The following is a 23,700-nucleotide window of genomic DNA, read 5'->3' as shown; positions in this document are numbered from 1 at the left end:
TGACGAGATCAAAGTTGATAAAACTGTTGCACAGCTTTGAGTTCGGCTCCCTTTATTTTTGGTTTTGCCTCTCAGGCTGTTTAGAGTCAGCCCTAAACTTCTGTTGTTGTTCTGATGTTTGGTGACTAAAACTATGTTTCAGTCTTTGCTTGCTTTGTTTCATTTAGGGATTAGAACTCACAATATCGCAGTCTCACTTTTCTATCAGTGAAACTAACTTGAATGTTCAGGGTTAGTGCATGAATAATACAGGAACTCAGACTGTGTTTCTAATTCTTTTGTTAGACCTAGAAAAGGCATGAAGACTCATTTTATAATTTGTGTGTTTACTGCAAACCTAATTTCTTCCTTCCTTTTTCGTCTGGTTCAAAACCCCCAGCCTTCATTGCATCCTGCTCACTTCTGAAACCAAAACTACACCTTTGCTGTGGGATTTGACAATTCAACCTCTGGCTGTTCTTGCCATTTAAATGTTAACATCAGCAGCTGGCTAAGTAGTCATTGGAATCAGGCCTCTAGAATTGAACCAGAGCAAAACGATAATCAGACAGTTTTTGTCAGTGTTATGGAAAATGTTGTGTATGTGCAATTAAAGATATTCCTCCAGCAGAGCAAAAGTTAACATGTGTTAAAGTTATTTATCCTTTTTTCTTTGTTTGTTTTTTTTTTTACAGTAGTTAATCACAAAGCCCTGTGTAAAACAAACCCAGTCCACTCTCTTGGTGAGAACCCTTTGCCAACTCTATTCAAAGGTCTTTAAATTTGACAATGATACACACCTTGAAGAACACCACAAGCCATTATAGTAGAGGTCACTGTAAAAGTCTATATCCAAGTGATAAAAATATGGCTCACTGGAGGACATGTCAGCATGACTGACAGGTTTGTACTGTGAGAGTTGTATGTTGCTGTAGATGACCAAGAAAAGACATGAAAAGCTGCTTTTGCCTGCTCCTCTGGGCAGCCATCCCTGTCATCTCTACATCTTTTTAGCTGTCTCTCTGCAGCATCTCCAAGTCGCAGGTCTCCAAATCACTTCTGCACCACATGTGCTTCAACAATGGGAGTAAAAGTGAGAGCATGTAGAATCGCCCTTTTGGGATGCACAAGACTGCATCTTCAGAGGCTGAAGTGACAGAGGTTATAATAACAGAGCCGCACTCAAAGATGCATTCAAGACAAAGGACGAATAAAAAAAGGTAACATGTTTCGAGCTTTGCTGCAGTTATAAAAATACTGACATCATCAACTCTGAGAGCTACTCTATAGATGTCGCACTGTCCGTTATCTTTCAGGCTAACAACAAATCACTTTAGTCCAAGTTGTGCAACCAAGTCTTTCATATTCATAAACCACCAAAACAACCTTAACGCTGGTCTGATAAATGTTTCTGTTTTAGCTCAAACTTCACTGTCATCAAATCATCTCCACATATTCCAAACAGTGTTTAAGCCCAAAGCTCTGATAAGCGCACAGCACACTTGCAGCCCATAACCAAATATACAAAGTGAGCAACTAGTTGAAGAGGAAAGTTAAACACGTAGCAGCTAACAAGCCAGATTTTTCACAGGAGCTGATACTATAGAGAGGAAAACAGGGAAAAGGTGAATGAATAGTAGACTTCCATTCACGAGGTGGACAAAATGGTCCAGAATACTAATGTTGCTAAGTAGATGCTGGATTTGTAAGTAGGCAGCTGTTAGCATGTTAACTAGTTAGCCATAACATCTTCATAAGGTGATAATAGACTCAGTGGCCGATTTATTAAGTCTCACTTTACTGCAGTGTCACTTTTCCAATAGTGAAACTCACTACAATTATCAAGGTTAGTGCATTTATAATACAGAAACTCAGTCTGCACTTCTGATTCTTTACTTTCTTTTATTAGGCCAATGGAACAATCTGACATTCTGATGCAGCACTGCCATAACATAAGCTCATAATGTTCAGTTTCTGGTGACAATGGCAGAAGTGTATAAATTCATCATGTGAGTATGACTAAGACTAGCATTGAGAGGTGAATGTGGTTGAAAAGTCAACATCTATATCACAATTGTATGGACAGTGAAAAAAAGATTGCTTTGTCAGGCTTCATCTTTAATGCCCTGATATCTTCAGACATCCATTCAACACTTCATCAACAGAGAAATACTTGTGGGTGTCTTCCTGTTAATTCAAATTTTGGACACGGGCGTGTGAGTATTGTCTGCGAGTGTCAAATTCAAAATGCAAATTCTCAAGTGTTTTGCTTCAAAAATGCCTTCACACATCATATCCAAAGAGCAGAGACTGTAATTTGCCTATGGTTAATAGAACATAAGAGAAGCTTATTTGTAATTTCGTTTCAGCGCTCCCGATCAGAAACCAATCCCCCACTTTTACTTCACAGATATCGGGGGGTGTGAATTCAGAGCAGATCTTTTAACTCGGGGAGAAAGGAGTCCATGAGACGCCCGTATAATGAGTTTCTTTTGAGAGGTTACTCTGAGAGAAAGTGTGAAATGAACAGCCAAACTGGAAGCCAATTTCAACTTCCCTGAATGAAAGCCTTTAATCCAAGATGAATCCCCTTGATCTACAGTATCTCAGGTAGACAGCCCAGGCTACGACACAAAGGGAATCAGCTAAATGCTTCTGCACTGTGATACAAGCTGTTCTCTGTTGAGCTTCACAAAGACATTTGCGATGCTACTCCAAAACAAGTTAGCATTTAACTCAGTCCAGCCTCCTGCCTCCTGTGCACTTGTTTCTACTTTCCGATCCTGCTGCTGAGCGCTTCTGTTATTTTCTCATAGGTCAGAGAAAGTCTCCTAGAGAGCAGATGATGAGCTTCATTATTAAGCTAAGCAATTACACCCCCACCCCCCACCCCCCCAGCCCAGGCTGAAGTCGGGAGCTCCCTCTATTTATTTCGTTAAGATAAGACAGATCGGGGTGGAATAGTAATGCAGTGCCACATTGCTCAGAGGGGAGGAGAGGTGGCATTTGGGAAGCAACAGGGGAGGCGGATGGGTGACGCAGGCCCACTTTGTGTTCTCCCCGTATCTTTTCTGATTAACCTCCGGAGCCTGAGAGCACAGCTAAGCCGCAGATAGCTCCCTCTGACTCTACCTGCTGCTGTCTGGCTTGCCATTCGCATGAACACACAGCTGTGCTGAGTTCAAAGTATCTGCAGGTATCTGTTTGTGTGTTTGTGTGTGTGTGGGCAATGAGCATGCCTTTCTGTACGTGTGCTGCTGATTGGTTGTGGGGGGGGAGTCGTCGGCTGGATTAGCTCCGTGTTTGGCGGTGTGGTTTCTGATATGCTGCTCAGCGGGTCCCGCTGGCATCCCCTGGTCTCCAGTGTAAGCCTGACAGACACGCTTAATCCATGTAATTGCGTTGATGAGATACTCAGCAATTAAAAAGTTCTGCCGCCCACGCCGGCTTCGCCACAGGCAGCTGAGAGTTGCCCGAAGGGGAGGGGACCATGCTAAATTGCGACACCTAAGCATGACTCAGCAGACAGATTTTCACGCTGAAGCACACTGCTTCTACTGTGTCACCTTGACATCAAATGACCATTAGACCCAGGACCACTGGGGTGATGAGGCACACAGGCACATGGAAAAACATGTCAGCTGGCAAGGTCTTGATCATCGCTCTCCTCATAAGTCTTCATGATGGCTGCAGTGTCACCCATTACATTGCTCCTCTGTCCTCTAATTGCCCCTCAGCCACCACATTTCTCAGCATCTAATCATCAGCAAATGTCATCTGAATAAGATGTGTGTGTGTGTGTGTGTGTGTGTGTGTGTGTGTGTGTGTGTGTGTGTGTGTGTGTGTGTGTGTGTGTGTGTGTGTGTGTGTATACTTAAGTAGATGAGAGGACCGGGCTGCTGTGTGGGGCTGGAGGAGGTGACCTTCAGGGGTGGTCTGGGTGTTGAAATCACAGAGAGGAAGCCCTGATCTGGGGCCCCGCCTGGAAACCCCTCCGTCAAGGCTGACACTGATGACCACATCCTAATTGAAACAAATGTGCCAATTAGGCAATTCATTTCTCACATCCTCTGCCACACACTTGCCAGGCTAATTTGTTTTTGTCCCTTCATTTTTTTTCCCTCCCCCTCCCCCGTTCGTCTCTCTCTCTTCCCTTCTGCTCGGTGAATCTTTTCATCATTACCCAAGGGCTGTTAGCAGCAGACAGACAGCTAATGTGCAGCGTGGCCCCAAACACTGTGAGGGCCGGTGCGTGCCACACGTTAATTGCCTCTTTCAAGTCACAAATTTCCCAGGATAAAATTGAAATAAATACATAAAGAGTCAGAGGATGGGAGTGCCACCACTTGTGTCACCCATTCAGTGACAGATGACTTTAATCATGAGGAATTAGAGCCAGACTCCCCCAGTCTCTCTATTTTCTTATCTATCACTGATGCTAAGCGCTTTACCTCTGACGAAGCCCATGCTAAAGGCTATCTTTAATTGTAGAGAAGAATCTTGGAGCCTTTGATGATTGGCCTCCAAATTTCCTTCAAGGCAAACAGGAGAAAAAGGAGGCTCCAGCCACTGTAATTGGACTGTACTTGTCTCATGTAAAAAAGAAATATTCCCACTCTTTCTAACAGTGATACAATTGACTCAAATAAGTGTGAAAAAATTGAAAATGTGAGAAATGATTACTTTGTTATGATGTTCATTATCATTTTTATTTGTGTCAATACATACCTGTAATCCATCATCCCTGGGGTCTGTATGTCATTTCTATTTACCCAGTGTTTGCATGCCCACAGGCACACAGCCACACTTCCTATTTGCATCCTGTCTGAGTATTGTTTATTACAAAGGGTGCCTGTGTGCGTCCTATAAATCCATCAGCCCAGCCCATTCTGCCACACTAGGAATATAATTTGCAAACGCAGCGATGCAGCTCCTTTACCAGGGTAGAAGCACTAAAGCGTCACTAAGTTTGCAATTCATAATTAGTTTTCCCGTCTGTTGCTGGTAATTGGTTATAGTGCTTCTTTTGCCTGCCTAATGGCTTTAGTGTTGGTGATTGTGCAGCCTAGCTGTGGTTATACTGAGTAAATCCAAATATGAAATCGGCATCTTGTGAGGAGGTCAGACATGAAGGTTCAGTATGATTGTGACAAACCAGTCCAAACGCCAGTGTGTTTATGTGTTTTCAGTGCTCAAAGACGGGACCAAAAGCCTGCCGTCACAGCTTCCCGATCACTCTCCGAGAGCTCCATGGCTTATACTTTTAGCCTTGATGCAAATGGGGAACAACAACAGTGCACACTTTCAAACATTCTACTTTCGAAGGCATTCATGCTGTTCAGCACATACACACAAGAAGCGACAGAAGTAGTTGCATCAAGAATGACAATTGAGCTTGATTGGGTTGATGATACCGCCTGTTAGCATTACAGGGGGAGGTGGGCAATGAAATAATCACTGTGCTCCTCTGTAATTGATCTTATCGTTCCAGACAGCATTTTAAGATTACAGGATCTAGTCTGTAATACACATATACCAGGACGTAAGGATGATGACAGAGTGGATTAAAATTTCTATCAAGTGCATGTTAAAATCACCCCATGTCCCCTATGGGCATAAATACAGTCTGAATAGGGCTTTAGTTTTATACCTTGAGGATATACAATTTTATTGTTGTATGTTTTGACTGAGTGAATGCCTGATGTCACTGACAAGTCACTGGCTCATTCGCTTTCAATGATTTGTGACCCCTGAACAAAATTGGCTAAATTGGCAACCTGAAGCAAAATGTGATTAAACATTTGGAAAACCTGAAATCAAGGAAAGAGTTCCAAATTTCAGAGACCAGACAAAACAAGACAGAGAAGGTTACCACTGCTGACGTCAGAATTTTATTTGGTAAAAATCAAGCAAATTTGCAATACTGCCAGTGTGTTAAGGGAACGCTTTAAGAGCCTATGAAGACACTGCAGTGATTTGGGAGGGGGGGCGATTTAAAAAAGATGATAAAGTCTTCATGGTTATCTCAGGAGTAGCCAACCCCAATAACCTACAGGTTATCCAAACATATTTAGAAGAGAAAGTGAAAAAGGATGGCAATATGATGACTCGCATTACTGTTATTTTCAACATTCAGGTGTGCTCACTCCTGTAAGTTTTACCTCCAAAAATATGCTTGAAATAAAACAGCTATACTGCTGGCTTTTCAGCCTGCCTCATTAACTGACTGCTTGCTCTTCTTGTCGAGTCAAACTTCATCCTATAAATTTCGGAATTTCCCCTCGAGGGACGAATGAAGGAATATTGAATTGAATAAATAAGATCCAGGTTACAATGAGCCAACCTGATCCTTGTAATGGTTGATTCATGTTTTTAGAACAGGTATTTCATGTTTTTTCACAGAAGTGTATTCTATCTCTTACCTCTGTCACCTCTCTTGTTCAGGTGGAATGGCTAAAAAACGAAGAACTGCTGAGTTCCCTGACTGACGACAACATCGATACCCGAGCAGACCACAACCTCATCATCAACGAGGCACGGCTGTCCGACTCGGGCAACTACACCTGTCTGGCCAGCAACATTGTGGCTAAGAGACGCAGTGCCACAGCCACTGTGATAGTCTTTGGTACGCTGTCCTCCAAGCTGCTGTTATTGCCTGTTACACCACATTACAGTGTGCTGACATACTGTTTACATGGCACTTCAGATCAATTTGTTTGGTTTCCTGCACCCCTACACAAGTGATTAAGAGACCCATCTCCATGTTTCCACTGAAGAGCGATGTTTCGTCTTTATTTCGATGAATGTATTATTCAAAGACCCAATTTACTGCCTCTCATTCAAAATCAATGTGTACTTTATGAAAGGAAATAAGCCACTGTGTCTTAATCTCATTTAAAAGGAGTGTTGCTTATTAAGTATTTATTTGCCAGAGGCCTTTCAGCAATGTGGGTTCACAGGCTTTGATAGTACTGCTAAACATTTCGTTTGTGCACACGTAAGACGGAGAGATCATTGAGTAAACTGCTTCAGTCAGAGCACTAAGTGGTTGACTCCAACCTGTCGACCAGTATGAATCAGTGTCGCCTTTAGAAATGGCAATTTCATTTAATGGCTGTTTTCTTTGCTTTCGCACAGTTTCACGTCTTTATCTTAATCCAAGAGCAAGGAACATTGAACTGGCAATTAGGAAAGAGGGAGCTGTATATCCACCACAATGAATGTGCTGTGCTCAATCTGCTTCAGCAGTTATGCATTGTTGCCTTGCAGTGCCTCGGAGCCTGCATCATTAATAACCTCAGCTCTTGTTAGAGTATTTAACTATACCAGAGTTCTGGAAAAGTAATATGTGTTGCTGTGCACTCGCTCTTCTTGTTCTCTAACTTTGTTGAACTCTCTCCAGTGAACGGCGGCTGGTCCCTGTGGACAGAGTGGTCTGCCTGTAATGTGCCATGTGGGCGGGGTGTCCAGAAGCGATCTCGAACCTGTACTAACCCGGCGCCTCTCAACGGCGGGGCTTTCTGCGAGGGCATGTCTGTACAGAAGATCACCTGCAATGCACTCTGCCCAAGTCAGTTCCACCTAAACTCAGAGTTTCTGCGTAGAATTGTAACACTGAAGTACAACTTTAAGGAGCTGTGCAGAGAGAAAAGTTGCTTTTCTCTAGGTGTCAACAGTTATTAATCTTTGCTGGAGAAAGCTTAAACTGACGTGTCAGAGATTATGACAGGCTGCCAAAATGTAAGAACTATGTTCACATTTCATATACTAATGATATTAGTGGATGACAAGGTATTAATTATTTACACTTCTAGCATCATTTTTTCCTTTGTGTTGGCAGATGACATACTGCATCACCACATCTTTTTTTTGGGCACTTTGCACTATTGTAGCATGTCACCCACAATAACATGACAGACATTTATCCGTTGCTGATATCCAGGGTGGTTTAAATGGCTTGAATGAGCTAAAATCCAGCCTCATTTAGCATTACAGGCAACCAGTAATAAGGATTGCAGGGAACAGATCCATAGTGACCTGACAACATCCCTGTACCACTGGACTGATGACTCATGGAAGAAAATAAAAAGAGCATAAAGAACAGAGGATTTATAATGCAAAATAAAGTGAGTAAAGGAGGCAGCAGTGAGACAGGAGATATGACTCAGTGTACTCTGTGATTCAGGGGGAGAAGGTGAGCAGAGGTACTTCTTGAAGAAATGAGTTTTTAGCTTACAAGCGCAAACGCGGGAGGGGCTTTGTTGTTCTGAGTAGAAGGGTGAGGTTTATTCGCACAGAGGCGAGGGTTATCTCATCGTGTGAGTGGTGTATACATTCAGGTCCGTCAACCGACAGATAGATCTGCAGGCTTGAGTTGTATGTCTGAACCAGTTCTTCAAAGCAGGGCTGCTATGGAGTCAAATATAGTCTTATTGGTCTGCTTAACCACGAAAGTAAGAGGCAGTAAAAAGAGTCCACTAGCATGCTAGCAGCTCTATGAGGCTGGACTTCAGCACGGCACACCTTTGAGCTAAATGCTATCGTCCAGACGTTTAAGCAGGTGGTGCTTACCAGAGGCACCATCTTAGTTTAGTGTGTAAATGTAGCAGTTCTGTATTTTCTCTTGCATTCTGTAAGAAATGAAGCACAAATTGGCTCCCAGTAGCAGTTTATTCCTGGAAAAAACAAAACGATATTAGACATCCTATAGCCAGCTGTGGCTGTAATCATAACTGTGGAAAAGTACTGTAAATCAGAACTGGATTATACTCAACCAACCTAAAAATCAACATGTTTTTGCCAATATGCTTGTATCAACATTTTACATTAGCATTAAACAGGATGCAGATACATTCAATATAAATGCTCCATGTTTCTTACAAATAGAAATTTGCTAATGCAAATACTTTATGTGTGAAAGGAAGCTTAAGAGACAGGTGTGCTCGAGATAACAGTTGCCCTATAGCTTTGTACACTGATGTTTAACTCAGCCAATGACATTATTTCTATCTGAAATATGTACGTAGACCTTAATCTCAAATCTCTGACAGATCTAAACTGGCAAGACACAATCAGATATGTTTGATGTCTACAAACTGACATATACAGTATCACAAATGGGTCCTATCTGCATAGGAACAAAGACATTTTTTCCTCTGTGTACGTTCAGTTCTGAGAGGGAAGAGAATCATTGCAACCACTTAAAGGAACCAATAAAAAGTGTCTAAAAGAAGGTGTTTTGTGTATAAATAATTAAAAAAAGAGACATTACACCAGCCCTGCGATTGGCTGGCGGCCGGTCCAGGGTGTACCCCGCCTCCCGCCCATTGGCAGCCGAGATAGGCCCTGGCCCCCCCGCGACCCCGAAAGGGATACGCGGCATAGAAAATGGATGGATGGAGGGATGGATGGACATTACACCAGTTCAACTGAATGTAAACTTTTGTCAGCTTCCATCCTTTTTTCTGTAGAGCTATGCCAGACAGAAAGGTTCAATCCAGTTCAAAGACCACCACTAGTGAAATGAAGCAGTGAGGTGAGACGGGGTGAGGCTGCAGGGGGTTGTCAGTTTCGCTTCACTTTTCTGTCGGTGAATTCCATTGTCATTATAAACACGTGAAGTGAACCCATGCTAAAGGTATAGAATTGTCACCTTTGTGCAGATATTGGGCTCCTGTAGATGCGACAGTCCCAGCATATTGTCTTGTTTTCCTAAACAGCTTAGAAGCTTGAAAGCCAGGACTCTGAAATTGGTGAGGTCATCCAACGAGCGTACCTCGTGCCAATTTGTTCAGTTTGTGGGGCCTCAGCCTGCCAAGGCACAGATGGGGACAGACAGTCAGGTCTAGCTTAATGGCAACAGAGAATGCCAGAACAGGATGAGGGAGAGATGTGGATCAGGTGGAAAGATACAGATGTCAGGTGGAGGGAATTAGAAAGAAAGCTGACAGTTCCTAAAAGTTTGACAGTTATTTTAAAAAGAGGATTTATCGTGCTGCATCTGGGTTACATTTTGTTCGTGACAATTCTTTACAATGTCATAACATTATATCTACATTCTTATAAGGCCAGGGTGTGGGTTTCTCATCTTCCAGGATTTAAACATGACTTTGCTTGTGTTTCAGAAAACTCTACAGGCTATGTTTGACCAAAAAATATTAAGAATGCAGAGCTTTTTATCCCATAGGCACTCTCATTTTGGATTCGATAATCCAGGACCATCATCCTGGCAAACTCTGCCCACCTTCTGACCTGGTACCAAAGTGCTCTTTCCTCTCCATCAAAATATTTGTATAACCCAGAGAACATCACAAAAAATGATCATTTTTTCAAAAGCAGATATTTTAGTTCTTCAATTTAGTGCTAAATTGGAAAGTGTTATACTTTCCTTGCTTTAATCAATAAGGGCAAGTGGGTGTCATTTTCTTATGTTCTACTTATCTTTTACACCCAGGCTTTATATTTATGCACATACACAGTTTCTAATTAAAATTGCCAGCAACATGCATCTTGTTTTGAAGGTGGCACAGAAAATGACGCTGTCAGCTGCCTTGGATTTCTGTGCAGGAAAAACTCTGACGAGGTGGGCGATCAATAACAATGACTCAGCCTTTTGCTTTTCAAGGTGCTGCAATGTCTGCCTTTCAAAACTCAGTTTCTGGCTTGTAGTCTGAAACAAAAATGGAATTTCTAGACATTGACTGATGTCTGGGTATCGAGGTTTTCAACTAGCTGCCTCTCACTGCCTATTAAAGCTGTCAGCCTTAAACGCTGCATTAAGAGAAGGGAGGGTGGGTTATCTTTGATTGATGTTTGTTTGAGTTCACATGAAAAAATAATTGATTGCAAAAGAAGAGGAATAAGTTGTCTACTTGAGCAGAGATAAGCAGACTTGTGCCACCAAAAGGAATGACTAGAGTAGCGTGCAGCAGAGAGGGAATTGGGCATGCCATCAGGGTCGATCCATGTCTTTGTGAGAGGACGGAGATGCAGACAGGAGCAAAGAGTAGACTGCGATGAACCCAGCTGTCTGAGCTGCTGATTGACAAGCCCGTCCAGTTGTGACAAGACAGCCCAGAGCATTGTCTTAATGATGGTCTGAGTGCAGGGGTAGCACAAAGGATGGATGAGGTCAGGGGCTAAACCATGATGAGGGAGATAGCCACTTAACAAGAGACAGCAAAGAGGGAAGAGAATACGGCTCGAAATGAAACTCGTATTGTGGAGACTGAAGTGTTTGTTTGAAGGAGTGAAAAAGTGATTAAAAGTAAGTCAATACTGATTGTGTACTGCACAGTCCTCCTATTTTTTTGTTTTTTTGTTTTTTGTTTTTTGGCAATGACATCTCCACGTAATTAGACATCACTGAAGTGATCTCAGGCTCCCTAATGTATCAGCTACATCTGTTGTAGTGGAAGTAGCAGTAATATGAGGAGGATTATGGGAGAATACAATTTAATTTGAAATGTGAATTTTATTTAAAAACAAAAAAACAAAAAGCAGACCAGTGTGTAAGATGTAGAGGCATTGCAGACAGCAACCAACTACTGCAACTAAATGAAAACGTGAAAACATCCGTCCTCTTACAAATGAAAAGGTGAAATCAGGTGCAATAAAATACACCCATGCTGCAACACTCTTATTTGCTCTAGCTAATAATAGTAATCTATGAGAAGATGTTGCTGTGTACCCAACATAGCTGAGTTAGTTTGCTGACCTTATGATTCTTCTATACTCATGCCACCATTACGCTACATTTTGGTATGTGGTCCATAAACACCTCAATAGTTAGAAGTAGAGATGTTTGTTGTTTTCTGCTCATGGTCCCATTCCACTCCTCCACTGCCACTCAGGTCGCCACATGATTGTATGTTTAAAGCTACTGAAGCACAGGAATCCCACACTGCGTCAGAGGTCACATTTATTATGAACACTCACTAGTTTATTATTATTTTTAATTGTAAATTGATATTTCTGACACATATGATCACGATCACTGACAAGTGCAGTGTTGCATGACTATCATTTTCACATCTGTCAAAGACTAAGTGGAAAACAGGGAGCGATTTGTGCACTTATCTTGTTACTGCCACCGTGGCAACTTGGATAAGTTGTTGTCCAAAAACTAAAAAAAACACATCACTGAGCTCCACCAATGTGCTGAGTGTGTCATGTTTCTTCTTAACAATGAGCATGGGGATTGTAGTTTATTTTGACTGATGCCGTATACGATCTTGCTGCAGTAGAACATCAAATTCATGAGTCAAAATGGTCCCCAGACTGCTCCCAGCCAGATGTACTATTTTGTCCTTTTATAATTAATGTTTGGTAAAAACTACAGGATGTAGCGTTTTTAGGAAATGGCTTGACTGAAACTGAGCTGTTTTTAATCATTATCCTTTTTTGTCCATGGGAGACAGGGGACACAATATAGTACAATGGTGCAACAGCAACACAAATTTTACTTTGTTTTATTAATCTTACACAGATCTGTGAATAATTTATACAAGATGGCTCTGACTATGGCACCGTGACAGAGTTTCACAGGGGTAGATCCATGGAGAGAACAGTGAAGCGTGTTTTCATTTTCTTCTGGCTCAGTTTGCCTCTTTAGATCTTAAAGATCATGGTACTGTTGTTGAAAGAGATAAACAGTCAATGATGTTTCTTCAATGGACTCTGCAGACCGACTGCACACAGACTTGTCTTGTGATGAGGTATAATTATTAGATGAGCTACTGTAGCAATCCTTTTTGCAGTTCTGCATATGTCCATGTCCATTGGGTTACAATCTATTACCACTTCATGCAGCATGGCAGGGGTTAAACCTACAGCGAGCTCATGAAAACTTTAATATTTGCTTTGCAGAAAGTTGTTTTTTAGAAAAAGAAATCCCCTGCTGTTTTTGGAATAGCTTCAACCAGAAAAACCAATAACCAAGAAAAGCAACAGCAGTTTGCTTAGCTGCAGCATGTCACCATAGCAAATTAATGAGGATCTGGTGACTAACCAGTTTCAGAAATTAGACATGAAGAATGCAGTGAGCAGCAAAAATGAAGCTTGGATGCTGAGAAGTATCCACAAGTTGAAAGAGAGAAAAGTTTTGCAGGTGTTACAGTCAGTCTGTCAGACTATATCTATTGTTGAGCAGTAGGCAGATGAGCTCATTCAACAGAATCACAGCAACAAGTCATAGGGGAACTGTCAGGAGATACAGTACGCTTGCATACACTCACCAGCGCATGTGGTCAAACCAAGAAGCACTCAGCATTCTCTCCACATCATACAAACACATCATTTGCATTTCTTCTCAAGTAGCTGAGAAGAAACCATAAACAAATGCAGAGCGTAGGTAGGAACTATGGAACACCACAAAGGAAGATTACCTTCTCCACCGCCCACAAGACTGTATTACGTGGCATCTGCTGCCAAAAAATCTTCAGGCGCCATATGGTCTCCCAATATTTGTTAAGCTAAGCATGATGAGTTCTTCCTTGATCAGATGACAGAGCATGGCAGAGGAATCCCAGCTATTAGCATGTACCAGGCTGTCTTGGTTTCATAGTCTTGCATCAAATCCCATTGTATAAACAGGCCTGGGGGTTAATGGGAAGAAAACGTCTCTCAAGCTGTGCCACCACATCACCCTGCGTACTGTGTGTTATACTGAATATGTGTACGTGTATGCCGACTGAGGAAACATTTAAACATTTAATGTGTGTAAATAAAACTGGAAGTTGACACAGTGTCTGTAGCTACTTAATGGACATACTCTCTGTCCTTTGTTGAAATTTGGACATAAATATCTTAATGTAATATTTTAAGGAAACATTTCAACATTTTGGGAACTGCTGGCTGAGCTGGCGAATGTCTGGTTTAGCCCTCCGACAACTTGAACTTCAAATGTGATCAGACCAAATGGATCAACTTCTGATAGTGATACACGTCATTTCAGGGGGGTTGTGATGCTCAAAAAATGTGTCCACCCTTTGACAGCCGCTTCTTTCACAATGTGAGTCTATGAGGACTAGTCTTTTTGGGACAGTGTGCATCATGTGACATTGTAATTGCATAGTTTGGCCACCATGTCAAATTGGTTTCAAAGCACTTCCTACAGCCTTGATCATGATGTAAATTATCTTAGCTTCAGCAGGGGTAACATCTAGCCTGGGTCTGAACAAAGTTAAAAATTAACAAACAACAAACTCTCAAGTTGACTCATGAACACGTTATATCTCTTCTTTTTTTTTTTTTTTAACCTATACTGAAAAAGAAATAGGGGATTTTTAGGTAAACTTTGGCCTCTAGCCATTTCCACCTGCCTCCAATCATCTGCTCAGCTATGGCCAGGTGGGTCAACAACCCTCACATTCACGCCATGACTCACCCACCAACACCCATTGACGCATCAACGCCATGACTCATGTGACTCTAACGACTCGCATGATAGCTGGTCGGTCAATGATCCTGCAAGATGATAAATGCCTGGGACTCCTCACCAGTTTGTCGGCCAGAACAGAAGAAGCCTCTTGGATGAGAGGTGAAATGTCCTCTAGAACCACAGGCAAGTCCAGTTGCCTTTGGAAAGCACTTAAATGCTTTCTCCTGCTAAGCCAGGAGAATCTAGTCCAGACTCCAGTACCTAACGTATGGACATGAAGTTGATATCCATCTTTTTACTTTAAAAAAGCAAGTTGCATCGTTATCAAAATGTTGAACTGTCTCTTAAGATATCTATGAATGTTAATCAGGCTGCAATGTCATTTTGTCTTTCTTTGACTAGCCTGTTAACTGAGCTGCCTCCTGCGTGCCTCAAATGAATTCTCCTTGTCTTTCTGTTTGCCTTTTTAGTATGTGTGCTGACACAGGCAGTATATCTGTTAATCTCTTTGTCCACATTTGCATATGTCCTCATGTTGTAGTTGACGGAGGCTGGGACGAGTGGAGCGAATGGACCGTATGCAGCAGCCAGTGTGAGAGGCAGCGGAACCGGGAATGCAACTCCCCAGCACCCAGACACCGAGGCAAAATGTGCGAAGGGAGCAGCAAGGCCACTGAGAACTGCACAGATGGACTGTGTACCCAGAGTAAGGCCTTTCTCCCTGCTGGGCATCATCATCATTATTGCCATCATTTTCCCGTCATTATCATTATCATCATATATACACTCACTGTAACGTGACAAATCATCACAAGCATGTTTGAACAGGAGGTGTGTTGGAAAAAGAAATCACACTGTGGATTGACACAGATGCCCAATGCATGATAATGTCAGCGCTCTTTCTCCTGTGTGCTGCTCACTTGACATATTGTATGCCATACTGAATCTGCCACAGGGAAGGAAGTGCTCACATTCACTCTTGAATGATGCTTGACGTTTGAAATGAAATGTCATTGCACTGTTTGGGTCATGCACATGCAGTGACTTCAAAATTTCAATGTTACTCACCAGTGTGAGCAATGGTGTGAATAACAGTGTAGGGCTGAACAATACATTTTTATATCAAAACTGTGCTTTAAGGAGTGCAATTTTCAAATCACAAGAGACAGTTGGTGGCTTACATCAATGTCTAAATGAGCAGGAAGGTTCAATAAATGCTCCTCCTATCAGGACAAACATTCCCGAATTTATGCAGCTGCAGCTAATAAATGTTAATTGTGCGAGTTTGCCAAATTACGAAATGCAGGTTTTCGCTGTCACCTGTTTCAGCATGCTGCTGTCCATACTATTCATTCTCAGCCAACGGTTGTTCCCAGGGAAAAGAAATACCATTCTGTATTATTTTAATGTTTGAAAACAGAAAGAGTGCTTAAGCAGAGTGGGGAATCTTTTTTGACATATTGGTAATAACATTGCAGCTAGCTCAGTAGTTATTGAGTATGAGAGGCAGCTCCTGAACAGTGAACTGTTTTCAAATCTGTTTAAAATTTGAAGCACAACATATGATTTATAAGTTTGCACTTATCACAGCAAAGGTCAGAATTGTCAAAAAATTGCATCCTATGTTTATTTGTAACTTTTCCTGGACGTCGATGAGAAACGGTCAAGTAAAAATGTGAAGTAGAATTCATAAGGACTTGGCAAAACACACCACCGCTGTGCTAAGAGAGTCCGACTGCACTGACACTGGGCTACGAAACTATGCAACAGTATTTTACCCCGCTTGTTGTTGTTTCATGTAGGCTGTGCAATCATTGACAACTCATTGAAAAATATTACTTCATTTCCGTGGTTAGAATTGACTTTTAAAAAAAAAAAAAGGAATATAGGTATGGACATTGGAACAGAAGTGCTGACATGATAGAAAACTTTCTTTGATCATTAATGTTAGCTGACGGTTCAGTCAGTGAAGTGTAACTCCACTGCAGACAAACAAACAGAAGGACTTAGGCTTTGTTCATCTCCTCTCTGAAACATCTGTACCCTCACTGTGCTGCAGTGTTAGAGAGTCTGATGAACTAGTTGTGGCTCTAGCCATCATCCTGAGGCCTGTACCATAAAGCTTACCTAGCCTGGCTTCCTCTTACTTATCGGGCTTCACTTAACGAGACATCCACCCTCCGGATTTTCGGTACCATAAAGCCGGCTATCAACTCACTAATTCAATTCAGGCTTGTCCAATCTAGATCTGTGCGCGCTCACATAAAAAGGGCGGAGTTTGCTGCATGCGACCAATCGCAAACATGGAAAAATCAGCCCGAGCCGCATATTTCACTACGGAGGAGCAAACAATAATAATTAATAAATACGAGGAATACAAATCAATAATCCAGGCAAAAAGCAACACAGTTGCAGCTGCCAAATGGCGCAAGGATTGCTGGCAAAAAATCGCCGACTATGTCAATGCATAAGTTAGTGCCATTATAATATTACTTCCCCACTATGACTGCACTTGTATATCTGACTACAGTAACATTTGTGTGTTCCATAAATGTATGTGTGTATGAAATTTTTCGTTATGGCATGTGATTGTAGCCTTATTATTTCAGATGCAACCCGAGTGGAGCAAAGAGAACATGGGAGCAAATCAAACATAAGTATAAAAATATACTTCAAAGTGGTCAGTACGCTTGCTATATCTTATACATGTAGCATATGTATATGTAGGCCTACATGTTGGAGGCTATACAATACAATATACAACGGCAAACATCCCAGGGCTTAGTCTACATTATGCAAATTACACATCAACCTTGCTTACCTGCGATGTCATAAAAGCCCTCTTTGACGCATTGCGTGGGCAGGTGGCCGGCAAACACCACGAATGCATCGACAAGCTCAGTCAGGGCCCCCGCGACTTTATGAATAGCTCTACATACTGTGTTTTTCCCGAGGTTTTCGGCATCGCCAACAGAATACATAAAAGTACCTATGAATGAATGAATCAATCCATGATTTACTTAAACAAATCATTGATTGATGGCATTTTATCTGTGGCTTGCTTGTAACCCATCCAACGAGGGATTTAAAGACATCATAATAATTACAAACATCACTAAGAAATATATTACCTGTGGCAAAAAACCTCAGTGCAATGCACACTGTCTGCGGGACTGTCAGCGCGTGGTTGCGGTGCGTTACATTACTGATGTAAGGCTCCAGCAGCTGACAGATGTATTGTAACCCCTCTCCCGAAAACCTGTACCTTTCGTACAGTGATTGTTCAGACAATTCGAACGGATTACAGCGATCTCTAAATATTCTCTCGCACCTGAGTGCTCTTCGCACAAGCTGTGCACCAAGATCCATCGGGTTCTCATAAAACGGACAGGCCATTTTCCAAGAGAACTGATTGGTCAGTAGGTGGGGCTTTTATACCTGCTGAGCTCTTATCCTGAACTTATTCTGCTCCGGAGCAGGTTAGGTGTTCAGCATAGGTTACCACGGCAACGTAGCCCGATAGAAAGTAAGACACCTTTATGGTACCGAAAAGCCAGGGTTAAGCCTGAAGTTATCTCGCTAAGCCGTAATCCAGCTTTATGGTACAGGCCTCAGGTGATACCTCTGCGGGGCTACAACAGTGACTGTAAATCTTGGCATCAAAAATAAAATGTATTGGCATGAAAAGTGTTCCACTGAAGAATAAAACACATACGTGGAAAAAAAAATCATTTTTATATATCTCTGTCTTTTGTTTTCTTCACCAAGTTTTTTTTTGTTTTGTTTTGAATGTCACAGGTTTTCAGTTTCAACTTTCTGTCATCATTTTGCCATGAAAAGGAGGGGTTTTAGAGGAGTGTGATTTATACTTATCATAGCTAACAATAGCTAAGGTCAACTAACATTAGGTTCAATGTGAAAACAACTGGCACGTTCTCTCTGGAATGGGGATATGAATTAGCAAGGCTTGGCAAACTTATTCCTCAGTTCCTCACTTTTCATCACGTCAAGAATCATCCATCCTTAACAAACTGGCCCCCTCCTTAGGGTCTGGGAGCAGTTTTATTTGGGATCAAGCCCACAACAGGGCAGCCCCCTCAAATAAAAGTCTGGGGGCAGATTAATCTGTCAGGGAAAAAACAAACAAGCAAGAAAAAAAAACAACATGAATGAATGAATGAATGAATGAATGAACAGCACCATTCTTTCCTGTAGTAGAGGAGGGTCCTGTCCGTGAAACTAACATTAGCTTTGCAGCTACAGTGCAGCTCTGCTGACAGTCTCATCAAAGATGTGGTATGTAATATGTATGTATGTAAGAATTTAAGTATAAAACATTCCAAAATTAATTAAAATGATCAACAGAATAAGAAGAAATAGCAGTTGTGACATAATGTCGAAGACGTCTATGTATTGTGTTGTAGAGATATTTACTGTCGTTAGCATGCTAACCAGCTAGCCGTGACCATCCCGTCTTGTAGAACGACTTTGTACTAGGTGATAGTCCAGGAGTAAAGCAAATAGTTTGGTCAAAATAAAGCCTTAATTCACCGAGTTATGTGAAAATATTCTGGCTCTACGCCCTGCTCTTCCATGCCGGTCATGCCCAGGCGGCCTCTTGCTGCTTTTCCACTTGACGCCTCCCCTGTCCCCATCTGCTGTGTCTCTGTTGTCCCTGGTGTCACAGGCTCTATTTGATGCCACCTACTATACTAGCAGCATGTACTGATTAGGCCAAAATGTCGCATGTAGTATGCAGTGTACAAATAAAAGCAAAATCTGCAGTATGCCAAAAATACCGAAATGTCGTACAGATTCGGCAAAATTCTCCTCACTCGCAATGCAGTGCTGCAATAACAGCAACCAGCTTGGACAACAGTGCAAGTTTTTTTTTTTTTTCAATTTTCATATGCTATTTCATAAAAAAAATCACTTCTGACAATTTTTGAGGTGAGAAATCAACTGTGTATCTAAATTGAAAATGTGTTCACCGGCGTAGGGTTTTATTGACTGTGGTTTCAACATCAGCACTCCCCCAATGCTCCGAACTCCGAGTCTGGATTCACTGGAGTGGACAATTATGCAGTTGTTCTCAGTACTATTGCATCACTTTCCAATGTGAATGGAATTTAATATCATTTATCATTGTCAGCATAAAAATAAATGTTGTTTATTACTATGTAAACCACCAATACAAGGAGCTCGTTTCATATATAATAAACACAATTTAAATCGCAGTCCCAGTTCTGGTCGGAAGAAAAAGCTTTTTTCCTTCAAATTGTTCAGCCCTACTAGAATGTGCTCATGATGTTCATTTTGATTTCCACAATATACATGTGGAGAAAGTCTGGTAGAACAGCGTGTGACTTCATTCCTCTTCAAGAAACCAAACCTGGTTTTTGGACTTGTGTTCGAAGATTATTCGCTCACTCAGAGGTATTTCCAAGCCTTTGAGCAGTTTGCACCTCACCACCTTTATCTCTGGTGATATGAGGACAGTAATGATGCCTGCCTGGCCATTATCAGATACTGTACAGTCAGCAGGACAGCTTCTCTCTGCTCAGGGTGTTGGATCTGAGACCAAACTTGTTAGTCACTTCACAGAGGCTCGGACTTTAATCACCACTTTCTCTCCTCTTTGTCTCATTCTATCTCTCTGTCTTTGCAGATCGAAAGCTGCTACATGACGTTAAACCTCAAAGTGAGTCTTCCTCTGTGGATTTCTTTCATCTTCAACTCCCCCCCCTGCCCCCGCCCCCGCCACTAATATGTAATGCCCTGAATTCTGTGGGCAAGAGATGATATAGTCTAAGTTTAAAGTTAGCAGAAGTGCAGGAGTGACATGCGTTTACAGTCTCTCAGTAAATACTGGAAGAGAAACGTTTAGTTCACTTTGATTTGAGCAGCTCCTGTTTTAACCCAGTGCTCATTACACATTCAGGTCATTATTCAGTGCCTGACTTTTATGACAACCGTGACATCACAGCTGTGCTTCTACTTTGAGCCAGGAGATATATTGGTTGTGACAAGCGAACATGTGCTATGTTGTGGAGGATTAATGGGTTGTAATCATTGCAAATGAGCTAATTTGACCGATTTACTGCGCTGTCCTCACATTTCTGTGGCGGCTTTCAATCACTTGGCGGAGTTAGCCCGACTAAGTGATTGTCAGATGCTAGCTTGAGTGCTTTCATTCACCTGCCACATTAGTGTAAAAGTCGTGCCTGCTGCCTTCTTCACAGGCTTTAAGGAAAGGCTGAATGATTGAACGGGGAGTGCATGAAGCTGGTGTCTGGCGAGTGATCACCCTAGTAGGAATACTCAAAATTAATTTGCCTCTGATTGGTCCTCGCTACGACTGATGACCACCAGCTACACCGCATGGGCTTTGACTTGCTGCACTGTGAGATATCCATCATAGCTATTGGATATAGACCGGTGGGTCTAAAGGCAGTTAGGCTAATCACCCTCCATGTTAGCAGCTTGAGTGTGATATGTAACAGTTTAGAGTAACGGCTGGACATGTTCATTTATTCCTATCTGTGGTGCATAATGTAGCATAGAGAGATAAGACAGATGGTCTGCTCCATCTTACCACATTCCATCCTTCTTATTTCATTTCCATGCTGCAGCCAGTGTAACACATTGTAACTGTTCCCTGTGCTTGACCTTGAATGTCTTCATAATAGCTGTATTGTCTCCACAGCTTTTTTCCATCCCCTCCTCATGGTTTCTGGGTCTTTATTAATATAACAAAGACTAGGCTCTCTTATGTGCAGCACTTAAAAAAAGCCTTTTCACTTTTTTTTGGCAATGCTGCCATTATCACAGTGAAAAAGGATAGATCCTGGTGCTGAAGAAATCTCAGAAGAACACATTTGCATACCGTCAATTCTCAAATACTGACCAGGGATTAGGAATCAGACTTATATTTCTACTTTACTGCTCCCCAGTCAATGCAAACTCAATACTTTTTCCAGGTTTACCCACTCTATTGATAAATTCAGTGTAATCTACATTTCTACAGCACTAATTCCATCAGAACAGCAAGAGTCTCATCAGGTGTTCCACTTTATCTTTTTCCACCAACGATGGTAACATGAATAAAAAGATGTTAAAATTCCCTGAATGCCTTCCCTTTGTAAGGAGGCTTTTAATGTGGAAAAACACCACAAGTGTTGAGTTTTGATGTCGATAACTTAAAAGTACTGCACTGAATTAGCATTGCGTTCAAAAACATTGACAAACTCACAATCGATTGTTTGAAGATAGGTCTTTTTTATTCCACGCGTTTTTCGTCTTTGTCAAGACGTGGTGCCTGCATCGCCCATAATGCAACTCAACCACCAACAGTTCAGTCAGAGTTTCCAGTGTGTCATACTGGTAGTGGCTTATGTAGCCTCGAGCCACAAGCCTCAAGCAGGGATGAGAAGTGGGCTACAGAGGTCTGCTAAGCTCACTACTGTCTCACTTGAGGCGGCTCATCCGATTTTGCGCAGTCCCCACTGTGGACACAGAAGACCTTGTACAACTTTTTTCACATATGCAGTAGTACTCCTGAATGCCTGTAAACAGACTTTGTCGTATAAAATCATTGGAGATCCCTTTTGACATCAGTTAGTAGGACAGCAAAGAAATAATAAGAGTTCTATTGAATTGGTGCTGTGGAAATGGATATTGTTCTTCAGTTTTGTTTTTTTGTTTTTTTTTTTTACCTGGCCTTTTTTAGCAACTGGCCTTTATTTGTTATTTGTACGATCTGAGACTCAGCCATTATTTGAATGCTGGCTTTCATATGAGAATTAAGCTCTCCTTTTTCATGTGTGTCATGTGCTTCAGGTATGGACAGCTCCAATGATGTAGCCCTATACTCAGGCCTGGGAGCCGGCATCATCGCCGTGGCAATCCTCGTAGTGGCTGTCATGCTGTACAGGAAAAACCACAGCGAGTATGGCGTGGACGTCATCGACTCCTCTGCGCTCGCTGGGGGTTTCCAGTCTTTCAATTTCAAGAACACCAGACAAGGTAAGAAAGAGTGCCATCAACTCCACGCTGACACGCACCAACAACCACAAGGCCAAAAGACAGTGTCATCAAAGACCTCTGCGACAGGGCTGCACTCGTGATTGATAGCATTTGTTTGCATCGAGCAGCACGGTGTGCAGCTCCCAGTCTGCTCAGGATTTATACCTCCATAATCAGTGAAAAGACCTCTCTTCTATTTTGACAGACATGCTCCTCTGTTATTATGACGCAGGAGATAATCATTCTCTGATAGACAGCGGCACTGCTCCACCCCCTCCACGCAGACCACACATTTGACTGTCAACCAATGTCCTCCATCAGATTACACCAGCCTAAAACGCTGATGGATAAATGTGATAGGTATGGAACAGTGAACATCAATTCAATTTTTGTTGTACACAGCAATAACTTCTGTTGGTTATGTGACTGCGGCTGTCCAGGCCAGCTTCGCTACGGGCATTCATATTACTGTCACTGACACTTCTGGGTTAGTGCAAGTGATAGCCATGGTGGCGAGGGGTGATCCATCCTTGCCATCACAGTGACAGCACCGTGAGAAGATCTGCCAGAGCTCACGCTGTGCCCCCGGTTCCCCCAAGGCCCGGGGAAGCAGTCAGGCCCCACCCCTCGTCACGCGATAGGAAGGGCATAAGGAAAACGAGGGGCAGGGAGGTGGTATGAGCTGGGTCTACATTCAGCAGGTCATCAATCCTATTTAAATAGGCCAGCTCTCCGCAGCCTGCCTGCTGTGCCCTCCACCGGCCACAATCACTCCTTTCCATTTTCATCTCTTTTAGCCTGGCCGAGGCTCCCCATGAAATGTAGAACACTTCCTCAGCCCCAGTTTGTTTTGGAGGAAGTTGTCGAGGCATTTTATGTTAACCTACTTCTGCTGTGATTGCATTTTTAACATTTTACCATTTATAAACATTGCAGGAAATTAAACACTTCCTCTCAGTGGGAATACACCTCTGAAATGTGTGTTTAATTACAAATCAGTAGCTTTCCTGTGCCTAATAATTACAAGAAAAACCCCTTAAATTCTTAAAGAAGTTCTTAAATGCTTTCGGATGGCTCTCTGCTGCTGGAGAAGCTGTAAGGCAGAGTGCTGAATGATTCTTTGGACCTGACCCTGTCTCTCCACATTACTTCTCCTTCTGAGTGATTTTTAATCAGAGGCCCAATTCCAAACCTATCCCTCAAGGTATTCAACCTGAGGTACATTTCATTAACTTCTCTCATCTCACCACTGCCATTCCATTTTCGCTGCGCCATTCTTAAAGATGCACACTCAAGCGATAATCAGATCATTCTCC

At 42.2% G+C, this 23,700-nt stretch overlaps 1 protein-coding gene across 2 annotated transcripts in view; it reads left to right on the top strand.

Annotated features, from left to right (window-relative positions):
* The window catches only part of unc5db (unc-5 netrin receptor Db), a 174,210-nt gene that overhangs the window by 106,414 nt on the left and 44,096 nt on the right, over window positions 1-23,700 (top strand). Inside the window, exons 5-9 of one of the 2 annotated variants that reach the window (XM_070965101.1) lie at window positions 6,424-6,604; window positions 7,382-7,549; window positions 14,901-15,065; window positions 20,028-20,060; window positions 22,199-22,384. In XM_070965101.1, the coding sequence (XP_070821202.1) occupies window positions 6,424-6,604; window positions 7,382-7,549; window positions 14,901-15,065; window positions 20,028-20,060; window positions 22,199-22,384 (733 nt within the window). The remainder of the gene's footprint in view (window positions 1-6,423; window positions 6,605-7,381; window positions 7,550-14,900; window positions 15,066-20,027; window positions 20,061-22,198; window positions 22,385-23,700) is intronic. The other variant, XM_070965102.1, reaches the window with a different exon arrangement.

Source organism: Chaetodon trifascialis, chromosome 6, assembly GCF_039877785.1.
Source record: "Chaetodon trifascialis isolate fChaTrf1 chromosome 6, fChaTrf1.hap1, whole genome shotgun sequence".
In the NCBI taxonomy this organism is placed as follows: Eukaryota; Metazoa; Chordata; class Actinopteri; order Chaetodontiformes; family Chaetodontidae; genus Chaetodon; species Chaetodon trifascialis.
Note: the sequence above shows the minus strand (reverse complement) of the source record. Positions and strands in the feature narration are given on the sequence as shown.